The sequence below is a fragment of the Grammomys surdaster genome, unplaced genomic scaffold (assembly GCF_004785775.1).
Source record: "Grammomys surdaster isolate TR1022 unplaced genomic scaffold, NIH_TR_1.0 126187, whole genome shotgun sequence".
NCBI classification, from domain to species: Eukaryota; Metazoa; Chordata; class Mammalia; order Rodentia; family Muridae; genus Grammomys; species Grammomys surdaster.
Window position 1 is genome coordinate 2,936,208 of NW_021620993.1, and position 23,197 is coordinate 2,959,404.

The 23,197-nt window shown below is 51.0% G+C and overlaps 1 protein-coding gene across 1 annotated transcript in view; it reads right to left on the minus strand.

Moving 5' to 3' along the window:
• Positions 1-23,197, minus strand: part of Ppp2r2c (protein phosphatase 2 regulatory subunit Bgamma) — an 83,692-nt gene that overhangs the window by 2,099 nt on the left and 58,396 nt on the right. Inside the window, exons 4-8 of the mRNA XM_028758237.1 lie at positions 22,811-22,923; positions 19,135-19,312; positions 11,474-11,638; positions 3,555-3,724; positions 1,168-1,259 (exon numbers count right to left, since the gene is read on the minus strand). Of these exons, the coding sequence (XP_028614070.1) occupies positions 1,168-1,259; positions 3,555-3,724; positions 11,474-11,638; positions 19,135-19,312; positions 22,811-22,923 (718 nt within the window). The remainder of the gene's footprint in view (positions 1-1,167; positions 1,260-3,554; positions 3,725-11,473; positions 11,639-19,134; positions 19,313-22,810; positions 22,924-23,197) is intronic.

The following is a 23,197-nucleotide window of genomic DNA, read 5'->3' on the forward strand; positions in this document are numbered from 1 at the left end:
CCCTCGTCTCAGTATGGTTCTTGTTCAGAGCCTCTGTGGACCCTTGGGATGATAGCAGCTCCTACGTGGGGCCAGGCCTGCTCAGAGTGGCTTCTGCTTAGTGGTCTTTTGCCTGCCACCTCCATCCCTACTGACAATCTCAGCCTTGAGCACGACCACTATTATCGGCTGCTTAAGACACTCTGGAGTGTCCCACCCACCTGGCACAGAGCAAAGCAGATGCCACCTGTGGATGCACACCTAGATGTATACCTGGATGCACACCTGGATTGTGAGGAGTTTGGGCTGAGGCTCTCACACCACCACTTCACACCCACCGATGGAGGGACAGGGACAGTGGGGAAGGAGGAGATGCCACAGAGGCTCTGGTACAAAAATGTGCCTGGTGTTATGGTCCTCTGGTCACCTGGAGCCTCTCTCCTTCATCTGGGCAGCAGGATACATGGCTATTCAGCCACAGGAGACCCTGAAAGGCTATCTACCGGCCTCAGGTAACAGAGCCTGAGGCCTGTGTGTAGGGACAGAAAAGCAATTTCCCACCTCCTAACAGAGAAAATCTTCTAAGCTGTGGAGGGAAGGGCACGCAGAGAGGCAGGGCCCTTGGGTCCAGCAGGGGACATGAAGGATGCAATGGGCCCCGCCTACATCTACTGTGCTGGGCCCAGGCTATGGTAACACCAGAGTCTGTGCCGTGAACTAGGGACTATGTCTCAGGCTGTGGGGTAGGAGAGGTGGATCACAACTAGGTCATCAGTTCAAGTGAGCCTCAGAGGAACAGCACAGGGCTGCCACAGTGACAGTAGGAGGAAGGTGTGGGCGTTTCAGTGCCTGTCTGTCTAGGCATGGAGATGCTGGGAAGAAGCCCTCATCTGAGGGCCCAGGCAGCGGGACGCACTTGGCTGCTCCTGACTTAAAATCCCACAGCATCCTGGGACAGGATGCCAAAGTGAGTGTCACCATCAGTCACCGGGTGAAGAAAGGCCCACTTCCTAGACCTGGACTTGAGTCTAAGAGCTCCGGCTGCAAGGGAGGAGACCCCCCCACACCTTCCTCACCTCGACCTGGCAAAGTGCAGTTTTATGGTGACTGACTCGGGAAACTCCCTCCTGGGGGGAGGGGGAGGGGCAAGGCAGAGTGTGTGAGGCTGCGTGCCTGCAGCCGGCTCACCTGTCACTCCCATTCCAGGCACACTCAAACTTGTCGAAGATGCAGTCACTCTCATACAGAGAGCAGAGCTTACTCCGCAGGTAGTCGTGGACCTGGTGAGAAGAGGGACACGCTGAGTGATGGACACCAATCGTCTGACACCTCCACCTGACACCCTCACGGGATGGATGATAGTCTTGACATAGTCCTGTGCACACAGCTGACCCAGAGCTGCAGGCTATGGGGATAGCACCAGGGGCCAGCATCCACAGCTCAGACACTGGAGAGGTTGTCATTGGTGAGGCGGGAAAGGGTGGGTACTGCTCTCCACAGTCAGGGGCCACTCCTCTTGCCCCAGACTTTGGCTCACTGTCCTATCAGGCTGTGTCACCATCACCCTGGTCCCACCTGCCTGGAACCTTAGAGGATGAAGCCAAGACTCTAACTCTTTCTGATCCCCGGGTCCAGCACCCTGTGGGATACAGTACACTGGTCAAACCCAAAGGGGCCCATGGCACTGCCAACCGTGCTGGAAGGCAGGGCTCTCATGTTTTCGTCTCCTTGTGTAGGCACAGCACCCTTGAGCACATGGGTGTGGTAGCTTCCCCTCCTGTGTGCCAAGCCTTGCCTGCTCCCTGGTGGCAGAAGAAAATGCTTCCACTGCAGACAAAGAGCGAACAGCAGGCTTGCTGGGCCCACCATGAGGATGGATGCTCCATGTCTAGGATCAGTATCTCCAAGAACCGTGGGTTGAGGAAGATGATAATGTCTTGGGATAATCCCACTCCTGGGAGTCCACGCCAAGGCTTTTCTTTTTTTAATTATTTACTTTTACTTTATGTGCACGGCGTTTTGCCTGTATGTGTATCTGTGTGAAGGTGTCAGACCCTCTGGAGCTGGAGTTACAGACAGTAGTGAGTTGCCATGTGGGTGCTGGGAATTGAACCTGGATCCGCTAGAAGAGTAGCCAGTGCTCTTAACCAGGGAGCCTTCTCTCCAGCCCTCCCTCTCTACTCTTTTTGATGGAGTGAAATCCCTCTCACTTGCCAAGGGCTGCAGGTTGGCCAGTCTCACTACACAGAATTTCTGGAGCACAAAAGTTACCCTCACAGACAACAGCATAGCATTGTTGCTATATTAGAATCTGTGGGTCAGCTTATAGAAAGCCAAGCACCCAGTCCTTGGTCCCCAAAATAGTAATCCTGCCATTGCGCCAGTGTCCCACAGGCTTTCAGAGGCCCAGAGGCTCTACACTCACCCTTCCCTAAAATAATGTCCACAGAGATCGGCCTGTGCTGACCCAGTGTTGTGATGGCCCCATGGGTCTGCAAAAGCGCAGGCTCAGTCACCTCACAGCTTGGAGGTTGTTTCCTGCCTCAGTCTCAAGCTTCGGACACTTTCAGAGGGACACAAGAGGTTCTGTCTCTGTTCAGAGTATACCTGGAGAAGTGGGGGAGCCACAGGCCCTGTCCACTGATAACAAAGGGGTGGTCAGGTCAGCAGGAGATGTCCTGGGAGCATGTGACTTCTAGGAGCTCCTTCCAGAAGCTTTACCTCCAGGACACAACACCTCAGGTTTTGGCAGGGGAGCAAGCAGTGCTGAGTTTTGGGACTGCCACCACTGAGCTGAGACTCCTCTGTCACTCTCCAACTTCCTAGTGTCCCCATCTTTGGAACTGGTAGACAGTGCCTTCTTTGCTGGAGCAGGACAGAACAGGTGATAGGCACGTGTGCTGACGTACAGACACAGTCCTGTGGGTGGGGCTGGGGTTTCTAGTGGCATGCCTGAGCCTGTATCTGCCAATCCAAATTCTAGACCACCTTTAGGGTTCAGCACAATTGCAGCTGACTCCAGAAAGCCCTGCCCTGCCCCCTTGCCAGACACCTACAAGCTGTGTTGCACATGTGTTATTTTAATAGCAAACCAGCTTAGTCCTCGTGCTCCACCAAGAGATCTGGCAAGATGAGGAATAAAGTTTCCCCAGAAGCGCTCAGGGGTCCACCCTGCACACCGGCTCAAAAAAATCCACTCCGAAGATCTAGAAACATCTTCCATGCTACCACTGAACACAATTCACACAGGGAGGTTTATGGTGGGGGTCATGCTTACTTACTTCCTGGTAAGTAAGGCTGTGGGTGCTGGGGGGTTGCATCTGTACCCCAACTTCTGACCTGACTGCATCCCTTTATTCCTCCCCTCCAGAAGCTGGGGTTCTAGATGCAGATGACAGCCCCATGCAGAGGCCCCCTCAGCCACTCCAAAGGCCCTCTGTAGTTTCATCTACAATAAAGCACAGAAAGCCCCTGTGGCTGGGCAGCCCCCATGGCGATGTCGGTACAAGGAAGGGAGGATCCTGGGAGTTCTCACACCTCATGGAGGCCTGAGGCCGCCAGACTTCTGCACACACCTGGTAGGTCTCTATGGGCCTTGCCTCCATGTTCAAGTCCCAGACCTTGACCGTGAGGTAATCCCTCGTGAGCATGTAGCGCCCACTGTGGCTGAACTTCACGTCGGACACCGAGGAGATGATCTCTGAGAAGAAGGAGCGGTTGCTGGGGTCCTCAGGCTCTTCAAAGACTGTGGAGAAAGAATCGGCAGCTGTCATTGGCTGTCCTGCCCAGTCAGAACCACAGCTGGCTGTATCCACCTGGGCTTAGCTGTCTGTCTGTACTATCATTCATTCATTCATCAAACGTTTCCCTAAACACCAACCAAAACCCTGGGCTCTAAGAGGAAAGGCCAGCTCCTGGAAGGGCTCCCTTGTGGAAACTGTGTTAATTGAGTATTTACTATAGTGCTGTGAATGACTTCACTTAATCCCTTAATAAAACCTTCGGGATGGTAGCCTAATTACCCCCATTTAATACACAAGCAAACTCAGGCTGAGAGTGAATTCACAAACAGATCTCAGAGCTACGCCTGCTGCACACTCTCTGCTGCCCCCTACTGGCAGTTCAGAACACAAGACTGAAAGTGTCTTGGTAGTCTGATATGTTAGACATGTTCTGCCTCTAGGCCAGACCCTGATTTGGTTTTGGTACTAATCGGTCCTGGGTCTTTTGTACATGTGTACTGGACACCTGTGGCTAATCACACCCCAATGGGGCCAGGTCATCAGAGCAGGTGGGGACTAGGACCGCTTTGGGCTGGCATTAACTCCCCAGGCTCTGTGGCAAGACAAAGGGGTGCTGGCAGCCAGTTCCCACCTAAGCATCTTCAACTTGCAGAGCCAGCCTCAGGAAACCACTGAGTGACAGCCCTGCCCACTGCCTCATTAGAAGCAGAGGGTTGGCCACAGCTCCCCAGAGGCCCAGGACAGATCTTTCCTCTCCAGGTACATGAAGCCCCCAACAGTGGCCCAGCCCAGAAGAGATAAAAGTGCTAATAGACGGGATTCAAGAATGCTCACTGACGGGGCTGGAGAGATGGCTCAGCGGTTAAGAGCACTGACTGCTCTTCCAGAGGTCCTGAGTTCAAATCCCAGCAACCACATGGTGGCTCACAACCATCTGTAATGAGATTGGATGCCCTATTCTGGTGTGTCCGAAGACAGCGACAGTGTACTCATAAAATAAATAAATAAATAAATCTTTAAAAAAAAAAAAAAAAAGAATGCTCACTGACTAATGTCTAACAACTGTTCATTCCCTGTTCAGCCCCATACACTCAACCCCCAGGAGACAAAGTGAAATGTGTCCCTAGTTGTAGCCCATGAAGAACTGACACGCTCTGGCCGCCATTTCTGAGTCTCAGAGCCCCCCAGCTTCTGTCACACTATCCCTTATACCGATGCCTGCAAAGAGCATACCTGGGGAAGCTCCGGTCCTCACTCCCAAGCTTGTACTGTATGAAGAACCTTGGGACAGGATGGGGATTTGTACAGCCTGTGTAGGGGCTGGAGTGTCAGCCACAAGCCAAGGTGTGGTAGCTTTAGCAGCTGGGAAGGACAGGGGAACAGCTGCTTCTAAAGCCCCCATCACTGCCAGCCCTGCCCACACCGTCTCCAACCTCCGTAACTGTGTGTTGTTTTAAGTCCCCGAGAAGAGTGCTCTCTTGAGGCTTTGTGAGGAGGCTGAGGAAGAGCAAAATGCCGGGGAAAGGGGCGCTATGGCTCCACCTTGGGAGAGTCTGAGCAGCAAATGGTATGCTAGCCTTGAACAGCTCAGCCACTGTTAGCCCTTCTTACAGACTCTGCTGTCAAAAGCAGAAATAACTGTCTATTTTGAGGACTTGTGAATGGCTGTTTCTATGGTTATCTTGTCCCAATGCCTAGCAGATAACAACCTGAGCTTCTAGCGTTTCTGGGAGAGCCGAAGCCATAGACGGGAATACAGGAGAGCCATTATACCTGAGCCCTGTCTGGTTCAGGCAGGTCTGGGGAACTACTGTATCCCTTTGACCCTCAGCTTCCTCCCCTGCCCAGTGGCAGGCGTGAGCGCACACAGGGCTCCACTGCACCTCTCATTCAGAGAGAAGAAAGTTGCAGTGTCACTCCATTAGGAAAGGATACCGTGAGCAGGACGCTAGGGGAGTCTCTGACAGCCACACCCTGGCATTTAAACACAGGAGTGGGAGGCAACAGACTCGCAAAAGCACCAGGCTTTTTACACAAGTGCATCTGGAATAATGATCGTGGCTGATTAGGATCAATACATGCTTGGCCCCTGGGAACCAGCTGCTTGACTTCTCACAACAGCCAAGAACCTACACTGTGGCTGAGGAGCACAGGACCAATGACAGGGACAGTGGCCCTTGTAGCAGCATCAAAGAATAAGATGTTACAACAGAGGGCATGGTTGGTGTCAGAGTGCTTATCGAGCATGCTCCTGGCTAGGTTCCATCCGGTCTGGGGTCGGGGTAGCAGGTAGGCATTGATTCTGAATTCTGGATTCTACACAGGCTATTTTGAAGCTGGGAAAAAAAAAGTCCAGAAAAACCTAAAATATAGAATTAACTCCAACAAAAAATATGCATGAACCTCTGTAATGGTTAATATTCTCAATACCACAAGATCTAGAATCACCTAGAAGACAAGCATTTAGGCACTTGTGAGAAACTGGCAGGGTGGTTAGCTTCTGGGATATCTTCATTAGGTTAGCTGAGATTGGAAGATGCACCCTGACAGTTGGAGGCATCATTCCCTGAGCTTGAATCCTGAGCTGTGAAAAAAGGAGGAGGCAAGTTGAGCACCCACAGTCATCTCGCCATGCTTTCCTGCCGTGATGGACGGTAACCCTGAACCATGACCCAAAACTAACCTTTTCTCCCTTAAGTTGCTTTTATTACAGAAACAGACACATATATAATTCAGGGAAAATTGGTACCAGGGTGTGGGGGTGTTGCTGTGCTGAGCCTGACCACTAGGCTCTTAGGCCTTTAGAATAGACTTAAAGGAGGAATTTGGAGGATTTTGGAGGTTTGAGGCAGAAAAGCCTTGAATGCTGTAGGCAGAGCTTAAGCTACTCTGGTGGGAAAGCTTAAAAGACAAGAATGCTGACAGACGTTTGGACAATGGAGGCCCTGCTCATTAGAGAGAACAAGGGCTCTATCTGGGGCTGAGCTGTGGACCATGCACATAGATTCTTAAGAGAGAATAGCTTGGTTATTGTATGGATGCATCACCTGTCAATTTAAAAACCTTGGCCTATAGGAAAGGGTAGAATAGAAGGTGGAACATCCAGAAAGCAGAAAGAATTCTGGGATAGAGCCAGAGTGGGAGATTCACTCAGGAAGATGTGAGAAGACAGATGCATGGTCCCTGAGCACAGGTAACCAGCCATGTGGCAGAATGTAGATTAGAATAAATGGGTTATTTTAGTTATGATCTACTCAGAGAGGAGACCAGCTATTTGGACAAGATATTTGTAAATTTAGTTTGAGTCTGAGTCTTATTTCTGGGAGCGTGAGGCTGAAAGAACCAGACATAACTTGTACAGATTCTGGAAAAGAATCTAGCTTTGTGTATAAATGTCGCAAGTTTAAAGTTCAAAGGTCATGAATTAATTTGTTTGGTGGAGGACATTCTAAGACAGAATAGCATTGGGCTGCAGCATGCCTGTTTACTGTATGTGAAAGGGCCACAGTAAAACAAAACAGAGTACAATTTGTACATAAAGATATTTTTTAATGTGCAATTTGTCAAAGAGAAAAAGAACCCAAGAAGCTAAAAGCTACAACCAAGACAGTAGCTGAATAGAGGCCATGATTGTCACAGAGAAAGTGCTGGCGCTTCGTGGAAAAAAGAAAATCACTCTTAGGGCAAGACCTGCCCATCAAATGCTCCAACAAGTGGAAAGCAAAGTCACTGAAAGGAGTCAGCCTGCACTGAGGGTGCAGCTGCGGGGGTTCCCTGCCTACTGCCAAGGGCCCTGTTTCCCCAGGGTCAGGCCACAGAAGCAGATACAGATGCGGTCCAAAGAAAGAAAGAGAAAAGCATGTCTTTCCATCACAGGGACATCTGGCGTATGAATACAATCTGTAGAAGACCTCGAGAGGTGGGTGTACTATGCCAAGCTCAGGAAAAAGGAAGAGACCTGTAGCTCTCGTGAGGAAGGCAGAAGGATGGTAACAACAGTGCAGAGAGCATGGGAAGAGAAAACCACAGGCCACAGTCACCTGTGCACCCACACACAAATGCTCTTAACCTGTAGACTCAAACATGTGCCACACAGCCTGTCTCCCCACGGGACTGCTGGCTTGCAGAGAGGCCCAGACAGAATGATATGGTCAAAGCTCCTTAGTGGGTCATTGAGACTCTGAAAATCCCTCCCCAGGACTGCCGGCTCCATCCAATGCCTGCAGTGATAGCACCTCCTACGCTTTAGCCTTGAAGAAGCCTTCAAGTGACACAGTATACCACAGAGCCTATGAACACTGCATCCCTGAGAGGAAGACATGAGATGGATAGAGAGAGGTACTGCAAAATGAACTCTACCTCTCCCATGAGGCTCCAGCCTCACCAGGCATGTAACAGGCATGTACATGTAACAGGCATGACGGAGAAGTTCTTAGGCCTGGGCTCAGGAAATGAACAAGGGACTCGAAGCAGCTTCTCTGGTGGCTGCTGATGTCTCACTCCACTTACACCACCCCAAGAATCTGGGTGTCACAAACTACTAGGGCCAGGTGGCTCTGCCTGCTCCTTCTACCTCTGCACATAATCTGAACAGTACAGAACACCCCTCAGTACCAAAAGCCTCTCCCTGACGGAAACACGCTCACACACTCATACACAATCTCTCTCCCTTACACACACACACACACACACATTCACATACTCTCTCTCCCTTATTCTCTTCCATGCACCTTCTCATTTTTTTTAAGATTTATTTATTATGTATACAGTGTTCTGCCTGCTTGTATACCTGCAGGCCAGAAGAGGGCACCAGATTTCATTATAGATGGTTGTGAGCCACCATGTGGTTGCTGGGAATTGAACTCAGGACCTCTGGAAGAGCAGTCTGTGCTCTTAACCTCTGAGCCAACTGTCCAGCCCCGCATCTTCTCATTTTTAACATGCAGATACATAGACAAATGCAAACAAAACCGTGTCTCATGGTGTACCACTCCAGGGCCATGTCTTCATGTCTTCTTGGTACTGTCTCCGCTTCCATTTGGGGAGCAAAGTAGTATTGCTCTGTCAGTCCCCCCTCCTCGCCCCTCGCCTCACTGAATCTGTCAATGCAGTAGATTCCTGTGTCACTAAAAATCTTCTAAGCATTTGAAATGACTGAAGGGTGTCTCTTAAATGGCTGTCACCATTGCCAACACACCATCTACTCTGCTGGACCAGTGGGATGACTCTGGGTTCTGCCCCACACTGAAGGAGGTATAATGGAGCCTCTGCTCCCTCCAAGGGACTCAGACAGGGCTTAACCCACAGCAGGCCTGGGCTCTCCTCTCCTCCCATCTTTTCTTGCACAGTGTGACAAAGAGCTGAATATAGACCTAGTTCAGGAATGTGTGCCATCTGAGCCAGCAGGAAGTGAGCACAGGTGTTTGGGGCAATGCCCCACGGTGGATGAAAGATGGCCCAACCATGTCTGCCTTAATCCATAAAACCTATTAATCTCTCTCTCTCTCTCTCTCTCTCTCTCTCTCTCTCTCTCTCTCTCTCACACACACACACACACACACACACACACGCACACGCACACGCACACGCACACACGGGGGGGGGGGAGAATTAAGGCCAAAGATAGCATGATCACCAGCTGGTCTGGGCAGATCCTCAGATCACCCTGTGGTCTTGAGAAGGGTCGTCACCCCAGATCACCCTGTGGCCCCAGTGTGGCCATAAGGATTATTATGTGAGAGTGACAAACTGACTTCAGGGCAAGTCTCAACGTGGCTCTGAGGATGGAGGGAGTGGATGAGTGTCCAGGAGGTAGCACAAATGACCCTTGAGAGTCACAGAGGGACCGAGTATCCTCTGCTAGTTCTGGCCAATGAGACATACCTCAGACTCTAAAATCCTAAAACCATGAACTTGTATTTGGGTGGCTCGGGTGGTGGTTGATGTGGCCCAGCTGCTGGAAGTCCAGGGCTGTTTGTGAGCCTGGCTCTGTCCACAGTCACCTGGCCCTCTCAGGCTTCCCTTCCCATCCTGTGGAACGTGGCCCAGGAATACAGTGTGAGGAGAACTGGGGGTGCTTGGGAGGACTCTCCGAGGACACAGAGTCTTGTAACCTTGTGTCTTGAAAACACAGACTTGTTCTTGGAAAGCGTTTTGTGCTCCTCCCAGGTGTAGCAGATAGGAGTGACTTTGCTTCCGATTATTCATTTTTGCTTACTGCTATATAAATTGTTGTGCCTCTATGGAAGGAAAGACATGCTCTTGCCATGCATGGCTTGTCCTTGTGATTGTATAAGACTTGAACTTTACCAATGTGACCTGTCTTAAACCTCAGTATATAAATTGTCTGGGGTTCTGAATAAAGCTGGCTGGTGCATGAGACTTTAGTCTGCCTCGTTTATCGGCTCAGGTCTCCCAGGGCCCACTGTCTCTAGAGCAGTGACATCATTCCATGCTGAAAACCCCATAGTGTCAACCTCAGTTAAGACCCTGACCACCAGCATCTGTACACCTACTGTTCCATACCCCATAGAGTCCAGTGAAGATCTCATTACTGAGCTCCCACTACCCCAGGTCTGTCCACTCCACTTCCATCCAGCTAGAATATGATCCAATCCCTCCTGTCATTCATGTTCAACAGCCACTCTGACCATCCATACCCTACCAGGTAGAGCCCAGTAGCTCTCCCTCTAGAGTGCCCATGGTGGGACTATGTGATCCCTTCCCCAGCTGTCTCTTCTCTCTGTAATGTTTGTTCTTCATTTTGATCAATACCATAACCTCCCAGCATGCCACCCTCCCAAGGCCGCCCTCCATACTTAGAATAAAACCCAGCTTCCCCATAACCACAATGGCTCCCCAGTTGCCCTGCCCTGCTCACTGATCCCCTCCACCCTGCCCATCTTCCCACCTCATCTTTGGTAAAGCTTCCATCTTGAAGCATTTGCCCCTATGATTCCCTTCTTCCAAGGCCTCCACGACTCACCCTTCAGAGGATCTGTTCCTGGGTAACACAGGAGCGAAACCATCCTGCCCCTTTAATACTCCTATCCTTGAGTGGGCGTGCCCTACCTATTCCATGACAGGAACCCTTTATGCCTACCAAATGCTCCTAACACATGGAGTATGAACAAGTCTGGAGGAGAGCTGCAGGGTGGGGCACGGGAACAAAACTTTGTCAAAGAATGAGAAAGGAACTGGAGTCTCAGCCTGACCCCACTATCCAGCAGAATCTGACTCCTGGTGGAGAAGCAAGACTCCCTCACTCAAAAGTCTGGGGTGTCTGCACCTCTACTTCTCTGAAGCCTCTCCAGGGCCTACTGGAATCGCTCATTCATTCATTCATTCATTCATTCATTCGTAACTGTTTCCAGATCTTGTCACAGGCACTAGGGACAGGTGGATGGTAGATCAGAGAGATATAGCCCTATACTGCCTGAGTATCATGGGGGAAGGCAGCCCTTCAAGGCCTCCTGGTGCCTAGAGCCACAGTTTGAAGCCTCAGGCCCATCCTTGGGGCCTCAGTTTCCTCTCTGTTGACCTTGGAGGGATGTGACTATCAACCTGAGACAGGCAGAGCATGGCAGGCATTGCCAGGGGGTTCAGAAATTGCTGTTGCTGGGTCTTTGCCTCCAAGTAACTCATAGGGTGCTCTGGAGAATGGAGAATGGTTAGAACAGACCCCACTCCCCATGCACGCCACAGTGGAGCATCCACTCGTCAGTCCCGATATACCTAGTGCAGAGACTTACGCTTGGAGTGCTTGTCGCACAGGGCGGCTGCCCGCATGTCACAGAGCCGCAGGGAGCCCTTGCTGCTGCTGTAGACGAAGAGGTTGCAGTGGTGTGGATGGAACTCGGATGCTGTGATCACCTCCGTGAGGTCCTCCATGTTGGCTGGCTTGATGTCTACAATGTCTGGGTTGGCGAGGTCAAAGCAAACAACCAAGGCAAACAACGAGGGTATCCTTGCTCTATCCTTTCTGTAAGGTCCATGACAAACTCAACCACATCTGTGTAGCGTCTCTGGTTTTAAGACACCCTCCACCAAACAAACACCCCAGCCCCTAGTCTCCCAAGCCACAGATTCACATGGAAGACTGCTGGCCAGTGCCTCTTCCCAGTACCTGCCCACCAGCTCCACAAAGCTGAGCCCACAGCCTCTTACAGAAGAGTGCTCACCAGCTGCCCCGCCCTGTAGTCACCATGGACTTTTCCCAAGAGCCCACCGTTCTCTCAGAAGCCAAGAAGGCATGCTTACTGTACATAGTGGGGCACACAGCAAGCTGTCCCCGACAGGCTTAGATGCTGGATGCTTGCCCTCTAGTTCCTGCTATTTTGGGGAGACCACAGAACTTTTAGAAGTGGGCCCTTGGGACAGGCCTTTAAAGCTAATGCCTGCTCTCAGTTCTGGCCTTACTCCTGCCTCCTTGGCCACCCTATTACAGGCAGGCTTGGAATACACACCCATAGCCATAAACTGTGTTGCCTCACCATGCCTTCCCTCCCGGGGTCTCAAACTGTGAGTCAAAATAATCCCTTCCACCCATCAGGAGATGTGGTCACAGGGACTCAGAAAGTGATGAGTAGATACATCCATTCTATGCTGGGCCATGGGCACTCTTAATGTATGATTTCACATCTCTGTCCTTCTACGTCTGGACCATGTGTACTGGTTTGTTACCTCAGCACCCGCTCCCCTTCTACCCAAAGTATCGAGACTCTCCAGTGAGAGAACATTCTCTGATTGGAGGCAGCCCCACACTCAGCTCTGACATATGCCTTGGAGACCCTAGGACCTGGAGTGCATGGATGCTGGGATATGGTTTCCCTGGGCTAGATGGGAACAAAGAAGAGGATTCTGGGGCCTGGGGTCACACCTCTCTGCCTGCAGAGTAGAATGGGATCCTATAGGCTGTGGGCATCCAACCGGACAGATGCATGGTCATAGAGCCTAGGGACTGGCTAGTGCCTACTAGGCAGGAAAATGGCCTACAGGCTGTGGGCATCCAGCTAAGCATGTGGGTACAGGCTCAGGGGCTGGGTAGTGCCACCGCCTGGCTGTTGTCAGTGTCATTGGGATGGGAGTTATTAGTACTGAGAGCGTCTGTGTATTACTGACTTCTCTCATTGCTTCAACAAAATGCCTGGCAAAGCATCTTAAGAGAGGAAGGGTGGGATTAAGCCTGATGGAGCATGCCTTTAATCCCAGGAGACAGGTGCCGGCTCTGTTAGTTTGAAGTCAGCTTGGTCTACATAGTGAGTTCCAGGCCATCTAGGGGTACATAGTGAGACCTTGTTTCAAAAAGAGAGAGCAGAGGGGAGGGAAAGAAAGGAGAAGATAGAAGTGGCCATTTTAACGCATTGTTCAGGGCAATCCAGCAGGGCAGGAAGTATGACAGCAACTATGACAATGCACTCACAGCCAAGAGGGAGGGAGAGAGGGGGAGAGTGGGAGAGGGAAAGGGGGAGACAGGGAGAGGAGAATGGGAAGGGGGAGAAAAGGAGAGGGGGGAAGGGGGAGAGGGGGAGAGGGGGAGGGAGAGGGAGAGGGAGCGAGATTGATTCTGACTTTCTCCTTTTCATTCTTTCCAGGACCCAAGCCCATAGAGTGGTGCCATCTCCATCTGAGATAGGTCCTCAATTAACTGACTCTAGAGAACCCCTCACAGACTTGCTCAGGGATCTGTTTCCATGGTGATTCTAAATCCAATCAAGTAGACAATGAGGATTAATCATCACAAGTTATCCCACTCAATTTCACTGGATCCATCCTAAAACAGAGGCTTGAAGGACACTCCTGGCAAAGGCGTGGCTGTGGGAGGGACACGTGACACAATGCACTGAACCACCTCTCCTTGCACACCACGCCAGAGAGGACTTCCAGAAACCCTCAACTATGACCCCTCCAGGTGGCTTTATTTTTGAAGATTAGGTCAGAAGTTAACTGGGTTATGAGTCAGATCGTGGCATTCTGGACTATGCTATGACACAGAGGAACGTCATGCCCCCCCCAAGCCTTAGTTTCCCCATATGCAAAACAGGGGCTTGCTGTGATTGGAAAGTAGTGATTTCTTTCAAGGAGTGGCCAGGTGGCCATGAGCTGAGGTGCACCTCTAAGGCTGTGAGCCCCAGAGACTAGGAAATTCGGACAGCAACACAATTTGTAATTAAGAGAGGATGTTGAGGTGACAGTAATGTCTTCCCCAGGTGACACGGAGTCCAACTCACACATAGAAGACACTCCCAGGGGCTGGAGAGTGGGAGATAGAGACACATGCTGACTGACATAGTGATGGGGACCAGAAGACATGAGGGAGGAGAGACTGTTGGGTCTAGCTCTGAAAGGCATGTGGAGCTCTACACTCTGCTACACCCCAGTCAGATGAGAAGCCAAGCTACTGCAGAGCCAGGCTCTGTTTGGCCCCATAGTGTTGTCTGCGGTCTTCCCCATCAAGGACACAGGAAACCTGAGCCGAGTGGACTCTGCAGCACTGTCAGGCTGTGGAGACTGTTACAGACTGTCAATCATTCCTGTTGCCAAGGTCGTTGCCTGATCTCCTGAAGGGCAGCTGGAGACACACTGTCACCTAGGACTGATGAGCTGTGGAGAGGACAGGCCGTGTGTCCCATAGCTCTCATTCACTGAGTCTCAGAACCCCTTCTACGAAGTGGTGGGGACTGAGGGCTGCTTCTTCATGGGAGATTTCCAAATAACCATTCTCTGAGTCTGGACTATGAGATGGAGAGTCACTGGCTTGTTCCAGCAAATGCCAAGGGAGAAGCAGGCACAGAGAGCTGAGAATCAGTACCAACCCCCATCATATGAGCATTCACGGAGACAGCAGGAGACAAACTAATAAAGATGCAACAATGAACTGAGCCTCCTGACATAGCCATAGGCTGGTCATAAGGCAGCACGGGGCCCATCCCTGAAGAAAGTGAGGAGGTTGGGGTGAGTAGGGCCACACCCAGAACCACATGTGAGCTGTGGAGGAAGGAGCCAGCTCCTAAACATCTCAGCAGGGCAGGCCTTCCAACAGTCTTTGTACTCCAAGGACCCTGACGCTGTGTGGCTATGGCTTGTCACTCAACAATGTACATGCCAAGCACAAATGAGGTTTCATGAGAGAGAATGCGGAAGCTCTGGGTTCCACAGACTGCATCAGGCAAAGCATGAGGCTCATCCACATGCCTTCCCAGGAGCCTGCTCTCAAGACCAGAAGATGTTGTCATGGCAACCAAGTAGTGACTGGAATGAAGCAAGAGGCAGCTCTGCCAGAACCCTGCAGAAGGGCCTCCAATGTGGAGAGCCCCCAAGGCCTTCCTCACATAGAGATGATCTAAAAAAAGAATTGGTTTTTCTCCAGAAGATGACCTGGCTGCAAATGAGCTGGGGACACTCAAAGCTCAGCATGTGAAATCCTAGACACAGCTCCTGGCTGCCATAGTACACCACCAAAGGTGAGTGGGTGAAGCCTCAGGCACATGGTTTTCGGAGTTCTGAAACCTAGAAGTCCAAAAACAGGACAGGAGCCCCCTCTCCAAGGCCTACTGCTGGTGGTTCCATGAGGTCACCCACTCTGTTCCTGTGTCCTCACCTAGCCTCTGCTGGCACACTGTGTCAGTGCCCTCATTACCTCTCCAGCCAAGGACACTAGTCACACCGGACCCCTGTGGCTTAGATTGAAGCTAATATCCCAGGAACATTCTGACTGCAGATCAGTCTCACCCTGAGATCCTGGGCAGGAACTGGGGTCACGGTACCGTGTTAGCGGAATCTTGAGTCCCTGTGCCAGGCATCTTACTGACTTATGTGAAGCACTTGTAAAACATCTGTCCTCTGGATGCAGGGCTGAGATTTCTGTCCCCGCTCACCACCTCCTTTGTGCAGTAGACAACCTATGCGCTGCTCTTGCAAGTCCTGGCAAACGCTTGCCTGCATCCCAGACACCTAAGCAAATGTTCCATACTGTTAAATGAATAAACACATAGAGCCTCAGGGAACTGAACCAGGACCCAGGGGTGCAGACTTTTGGCCTCTACTTCATCCAGTTCCACTTATTCAGTAAGCTCTGGATGACAGTTCTGAACAGGCGCACCTGTTGCTTCTGTACAGTGGTACCCTAAGGCAGTCATGAGAGGCTTCAGTGTGCCATGAACTGGTGAGGCTGGTGTATCTAAATAGCAACTGTTAGTGTACCCAGTGGCCACTCCATTCTCATCACCTGCCACACAGGCCCTTCTCCACTGAACGGAGGAGGACAGCCAGGTGTGGTGTCCAGGTGGCTCAACGAGTGAGTAGGAGGCAGATGTTGACCTAGGTCTTGAGCTAGCCCAACACCAGTCCAAGCTCCCTGAAGGTCTGCTCCAGGGATGCAAATGAGAAATGGGCTGTAGACCAACACTTGCTGTCACACCAGCTTCTGGAACAAGAAACCACTCGGCACCTAATCAATTGCCCTACACTGTTAAATGAATGAACACTCGGGGAGAAAAACCAATACCATCCTTTAAAAATCCTTCAATTGCTGGGCTGGAGGGATGGCTCAGTGGTTAAGAGCATTGATTATTCTTCCAGAGGTCCTGAGTTCAATTCTCAGCAACCACATGGTGGCTTACAACCATCTGTGGTGGGATCCAGTGCCCTCTTATGGTGTATCTGAAGACAACAACTACAGTGTGTGTGTGTGTGTGTGTGTGTGTGTGTGTGTGTGTGTGTGTGTATCTCCTTCAATTGCTAAAAATACAGCTGAGGCCCCCTGTGCTATCTAGTACCTTGAAGATGCAGAGAGCTAACTCTAAAGTCGCTGGCACCACACACCAGCACCTCAAGTGTTAGTTGTGAGACATGAGGTGGTTTAAACCGGTTCAATGGAGTTGAGGGAAAACTTAGCAGAGGCCTGGGTGCCCTGGCCAAGCTGCCTCCGGGCTTTACTCATTCCACTTTCCTGGAAGCTGATGACGACAGGAGAGGCAAAAGGAGAATCCAGGCTCCCAGACGTTGGAACACAGGCTGACCTCCAGCTCCTGAGGGTCAAGGGTCTGAGTCACCTTGGTCTCAGTCAGGAAAGTGGCTGTCCTGGATCTGCACGCAAGCTTCTGCACTCCAAGTCATTTGCTTGCCTTGTATCTAGATGCTCCCATACCTCTGCACGGGGCTGTGGAGTGCCAGGGACACAGGGGAGGTACCATCTTGGGTTCCAAAAAGAGTATGGGCAGAGGGACAGTCATAGAAAACCCTGTGTCACCAGAGATCAGAGGAACTGGGGATCAAGAGGGGTCCTGCCAGCCCAGGAGGGGCATGGCAAGGACAAATGGGAATGGTTCATGGGACTGTGGAGAGAGGTTTGTGGGCAAAAGGGTCATGGGGCCAAGGGGAGGGGGAATGAGAAGAGGGTGGAGCACACCCCACTGGGTCCATGAAGGATGGCAAGTCTGAGAGCTGGGGGAGGGGATGAGGAAAGCGTTGCCATGGATCGTAGGCCACCACCGAGCAGCACAGAGCAGGGTCTCAGACGCTGAAGGACCACTGAGAACCTTATGCAGAGGCTAAAAAGAGCAAGACAGAAAGGGGATGCAAGACCCTGGTCCAGATTCAGCCCAGCTCCCTGCACTCAGCACAAGCTCACACACACCTCTCTTCTGGTCCTGTCCATGCCAGAAGTGAGACTTCTCTAATTACTGGCTGCCATCAGTTGGTGGAAACACCCGAGGCCCAGAGCCCAGACCCTTTTCTGCTAAGGCTCGCCTCCAGGGAATGGGTCCAGAGCTCTGTTCCAGGTGTCTGAATTTCCTAACTGTGGCCTGGGGCACCAGCAAGCCACGGGGAGGCAACATGGCTCCCTGACTAACCTGTCAAGTCAGACAGGAAGCTGCTTCAAGTCCTGGTTTTCCCTAAGCCACTTCCAAGTCTTCAGCAAGTGACACACACTCCTTCCTCCAGTGGACAGGCCAGGCATCTCTTGTTACCAGTCTATAAGGCATTTTCAGTAAAATTGGAGCTATACACTAGTTGGACACAGAGTGCTAGAACAGCCATGTTAGTCCCCTAGTTCCCACAGGGCCACCAGACCACTGACGTGCATTCTTTTCCACTCTGTCTCTCTCTGTAGCACAGGTTCCCTGATCAATGATCCCACTCACTTTCCCACACACCGTCTGCTCCAGGCCCACAGATTCACCCAGCAGAGGCCTGCCTTGGTGTCTTCTCTGCCTACCTGCTGCCTATGGCCCACCTCAGAGGTGGATGAAGAAACTGCTCAGCACACACTGGCTTGTCCCTAAGACCCCAGCACTGGTCACTACAGACTCCTGCATGCCCGGCCTTTGCATGGCTAGTGCCAGCATCAAGCATGTTGTTTGGTCTGGCACACAGTGGGTCTGGCACACAGTGGGTCTAGCACACAGTGGGTGCTTGATAAACACCTGCTGGAGAATGCTGTGATCTTCAACACGAGTGAGCATAATTCCTCTAGTCCAGATAGGAGGAGGAGCCAATAACACAGGGAGAAGGCTCAATGTTAGGATGACCGACTCTCTTTCCTTCTTTACAACTAACTTGTTCTAATGTCCTGTGGCCACCTAGGTCCAGAGACAGTTACACCACAACCCAAGTCAACAAAGTCAACATTTCCTACTGCCTGTACTCCATCCTAGCTATGTCCTTCCCTGCCCCACCCCCACCCCACTTTCTCCCAGGAGATAAAAGCTTGGCTCCATGACTCAGGTCCCTTACTGAGACCTTCAAGGGGCTGGTGACAGTGCCTACCTCACTGAGAGCCCAGTACATGAAACTTTACTTAGTATAGCTGTCACTAAGTCCACGTAATAGTGACACAGTAGCAACCTGCCCACCCTGGATCCACCCTGACCTTCCCCAGCTCGCTGCAGGCTATGCTCAATGTCCTGTAAGTAGTCCTTTCCTTAGCAGGTGGAGGAGGGGCAGTGCCCAGTCCTTGGCTTGTTCTGACACCAGGACCCCACTTCTGGCTGGCTTCGACCCCAGCTTCTGAAACTGCAGTTGTGACTTTACATCCAGAGAGACACAACATTGGACCAACACACAGGGATGCAACCTCTAGGTAGCTGTCCTGGGGGTGGTCAGCCTCCCCTCCTCCTCCAGGGCATATTGCCTCTAGCTCTCTTGCTCCTTCCTGGTTCCTATGGGGGCCTGAGGTGATGAAGATCACTGCCACTCTACGGAGGCGTGGGTGGGATGGAGCCTTCAGCCCTTGTGTCTTTAGAGTGTTCATAAACAGACAATTTGTGATCACACACCCAGCCTCCTTTATACTGTGGATGAGATGGGTTCTTCAGTAAGGAAGCTGCTGAGGACAAACAACCCCCCCCCAAGCTAGTGTGCTTATATAACACCTTGAAGCCACCTCCCCACAGGTCAAGGCCAAGGATACTGAAGCTCCGATCAGTGATGGCCAGATGCCAGAGGTTGATGCGTAGGTCGTCTGCTGACATGTACGTCTCGCAGTCGCTGTTGACGGAGATGGAGTTGATGTGGTAGGTGTGGCCATTGGCAAAGATCCTTCTGGGGCTCACCTCCACCATCAGGTCCATGGGCTTCAGCACAGGCACCTGCAGAGAAGAGGTGGTCAGAGCCACATGGCCAGGGGAGAGGGAGGGGTGTGGGACACACATCTCAATGGGAGGCTGCAACACTCACTCAAAGTAGCCATAGATGGTAAATGTCCCTCACCCACCCTGCTCATGAAGCATTCTGTACCTGCCTGCTTAACTGTGAGGTTTTAAAAGTTTCCCAACCTGTACAAGGAGCTCAGGAGGTAAATCCAACCCATGTTGTGTGAACTGAAGTACCCAGAACACACACACACACACACTGAAGATTAAAGCTTGACAGATTGAGTCAGACTGGGTTACTGATGTTTAGAGAGCTACACACCCAGAACCACAGTATCTTGGGCTATTCTACTCCCCTTGATAGCCATTGGTTACCCACCTCTCTGACTGATCTAACATGCCTTTAACCAGCAAGTAAAAGCTTGTGTGAGGTTGTCAGCTTCCACCAAGTGAGGGTTAGAATGTCATCAGACAGCATCTGAGGCCTTCTGCAGACTTCCCTGCTTAGCTATAACTGCCTACCCATTGTCCTGATCAACGTGCGTGGGAAATGCCTTGTTTGATGGCTCCTTAAAAATTCATGTAGCCAGGCTGGGGAGATGGCTCAGCGGTTAAGAGCACTGACTGCTCTTCTAGAGGTCCTGAGTTCAATTCCCAGCAAACACATGGTGGTTCTGTTGAGGGATCTGATACCCTCTTCTAGTGTGTCTGAAAACAGTGATAGTATACGCACTCACATACGTAAAGTAAGTAAATCTTTAAAATAAAATCACGTAGCCACTTCCATATTGGGACATATTAATTGGGATAGGGCGGATCTATGTTCTTAAGTCATGGCCACTCACTTCCTCCCCCTGCTTTTGAAAGCTGGTGCTCTCAAGACCCAGCGGGCCCTTGTCACAGCTGGTCAACCCTAAGGTTATCTGCTCCAGTCTTCTCAGGTGCACTGGGGACCAAGGAGTGTGCTACATCTTCTCTTGCTCCTGTCTCTCTGGTGCCCACCCAGGTCCCACACAGGTTTCCTCACTGAGTACATACCAGACTGTGTCCCTGAATGAGGCAACAGCCTCAGTGACATATGACAAGCTCCTCTAGTGCAGATGAAACCCACACTGGACAGCGTCTCTCATCTGGGCACTGGCACATGGAGAGCGAATACAAGTGTGCCCAGGAGTGTGACTGTTCATGCAGCAGGAGCATGCTTGCCTAACTCTGCTGGGTCTCCTGTTGCTCCCTGTCTTGTGACTGGGTACAGGTATCTCTGAACCCCTCTGGGGTTCTCTGTCTGTTCCCTATGTGTGGATACCATGGTCAGCTACTAGCCTCCCCCTTTCTCACAATTCAGTCACCATCTACCTTGAGGTCTCTGGGTCAGAGAGACAGGAAGTGGGACTTCTCTGGAGAAGGGAGGAGCATCATGGCCCAGCCTCTCTTCCCCTTCAGCAACCAAGCTTTCTCTTGTCAGCCTGAGGACACCTTGGCTCTCTTAGCTCCCAATGCCTAGTGCAGGGAGGGGCCACAGTTTCTATTTGGATCGTCTGCACCAAGTGAGCACATCTGGTGCTGGCTGCCAAGTGCCACTATGACATCCCAAGCCATCTGGAGGCCAGGGAGGCTATGAGGCAGCGTCAGCCACCACCCACTCTGCTATGGTAGGAAGAGGCTGATGCCATCATCTCATGACCACTTTAGTATGCAGGGATCTTGGTCCCAGATCATAAGGAACATGGATGGGTGGTGACTCTGGAGCCTGGCATCTGTAGATCCAGGACCCAGCTCCTACCTGGCTCCTCTGTGGAATTGATACAATAGGGGGCCTGGTGAGGCTAACAGGAACTACCAGTAGAGTACCTAAAAAGTGCGCACACTCACTCAAGGAAGTGGCAGAGGCAGGACTTGAACTCTGGCCTTAAGGCTCAAACATGTGCACGCACATGCACACACATTCTCTCATTCTTTCACTCTCTTTCTCTCTCTCTCTCTCTCTCTCTCTCTCTCTCTCTCTCTCTCTTTCTCTCCTTCTCTCTCTCAATTTTATTTAGCTTCTTTTGTGTGTATTAACATTTTGACTGTAAGCATGCATGTGTACTATGTGTGTACAATGTGTGTACTTGGTACCCAGGAAGGTCAGAAGATGGCACAGACCCCTTAGAACAGGAGTTATAGATAGCTGGAAGCTTCCACATAGGTGCTGACAGCTGAAACCAAGTCCTCTGCAAGAACAGCAAGTGCTCTTAACCAGTAGGCCATCTCTCCAGTCCCTCAGAACTCTTTCATACACTGCTGGAGGATGCAAATCCTTATGCTTTTTAATTAAGCAGGACAAGAGTTGACTTTGGCACAACTCTACAGCGCCACCTTCTGGCTTCATTGGACGAAAAAGATCTAGTTCAGCTCCTTCTGCCCAGTAGCCCATGGCTAAGGGTGCACTAAGCTCAACTCAGTAGTAACTACAGAGGAACTATAGCTGGGCTCTGGGCCTCAGTTTCTCCTTTCTGTAATGGGCATATTCTGACTTACTGTCCCCTTCAACCGCATGTACAAAGCTCTTCACAGACGCAGCCCACACACCATGCCAGTAAGGAAGCATACATAGTGTTTGCTGTGTAATGGATTAAAACTCTTCATCTTGGAGGAAATTCTGAAGACACAGGTTATAAAGGGGATGTGAAACAACAGGATATTTTAGAACAGGATGTTTACAGGGAGGAGAAACTACAGGATATTCTAAGGCAGTGATTCTCAACCTGTGGGTCGTGACCCATAGGTGGGTCAAACAACCCTTTACATATTAGATAACCTGAATATTTTTACATTACAATTCATAACAGTGGCAAAATTGCCATTATGAAGTAGCAATGAAAATAATTTTATGACTGGGGTCACCATAAATTTGAGGAACTGCATTGCAGCATTAGGAAGGTTGAGAACCACTGCTCCAAAGGAAGGTTGAAGCACTCCTTCCATCAGGGAAGCTCCTTTAGAATAACAGAGGAACAACTCAAAATAGCTTCAGGAAGTCCCTGAAACTGATCAGGTTCACTAAGTTCCTCCCTCTGCAAGAATATGTACGCAGTAAAGATTGGTTAGAAAAGGGTCAGACCATCAGCTAAGCTGCTCAGAAAAGAGTCAGACCATCAGGCTGGAGGAAGCAGAGACCAGGGGACTGATCAGCAGAGCCTCCCAGAAGAGACTCAGAACAGCTGAACTACCTGGAGAGGACACTCTTCAACCTGCTAAGCTGGCTGTGGGCTGTGGGCTGTGTGCAGTGAGCTCCTAGTTCCCAGCTTTGTGAGCTGTCACTCATGCTGGGGTGGGATTCAATGACGCAGCTGTCTTCAAGTCACTTCTATTCCTGTAACCCCTCACCCATGTTCCTGTAGGCAACCCCAGGATGAGTGTCACAGTGGTGTGTAGCCTGACCTAGCTCTAAGAGTCCTAAAGGTCTCATGACTTGGTAGAACATAACGCTGAACATTCCCTCCTGAAGCTCACCTGCAGTGAGGTCACCGTGGACAGGTCTTTCAGCTTCCCCTCCTCATCCTTCAGGTTGTAACCCTCGGGCCTCTTGTCTCGCTCTGTAATCTTCCATAATTTAATAGTTTTATCTTTAAGAACAGATCAGGGAAGAACAAGGCATCCTGTCAACAACCAGGTCAGGAAGAGAAAACCCACTCTAGCCAGAGGGACAGTGACGTGTACCCTGGGGCCACCACCCTGGAAATCACCATCCACGTCCCTCTTCCCCCTCACTGTGCCTTATATAGAATACCTGTGTATATGGGCATATCTGCTTTTGCCACATCTTTTAGTGCCTGACAGGGGATGTTGCTAGGTCAAAGGGCATGACCTTTGCAAGGATCACTACTGACCTCTACACTG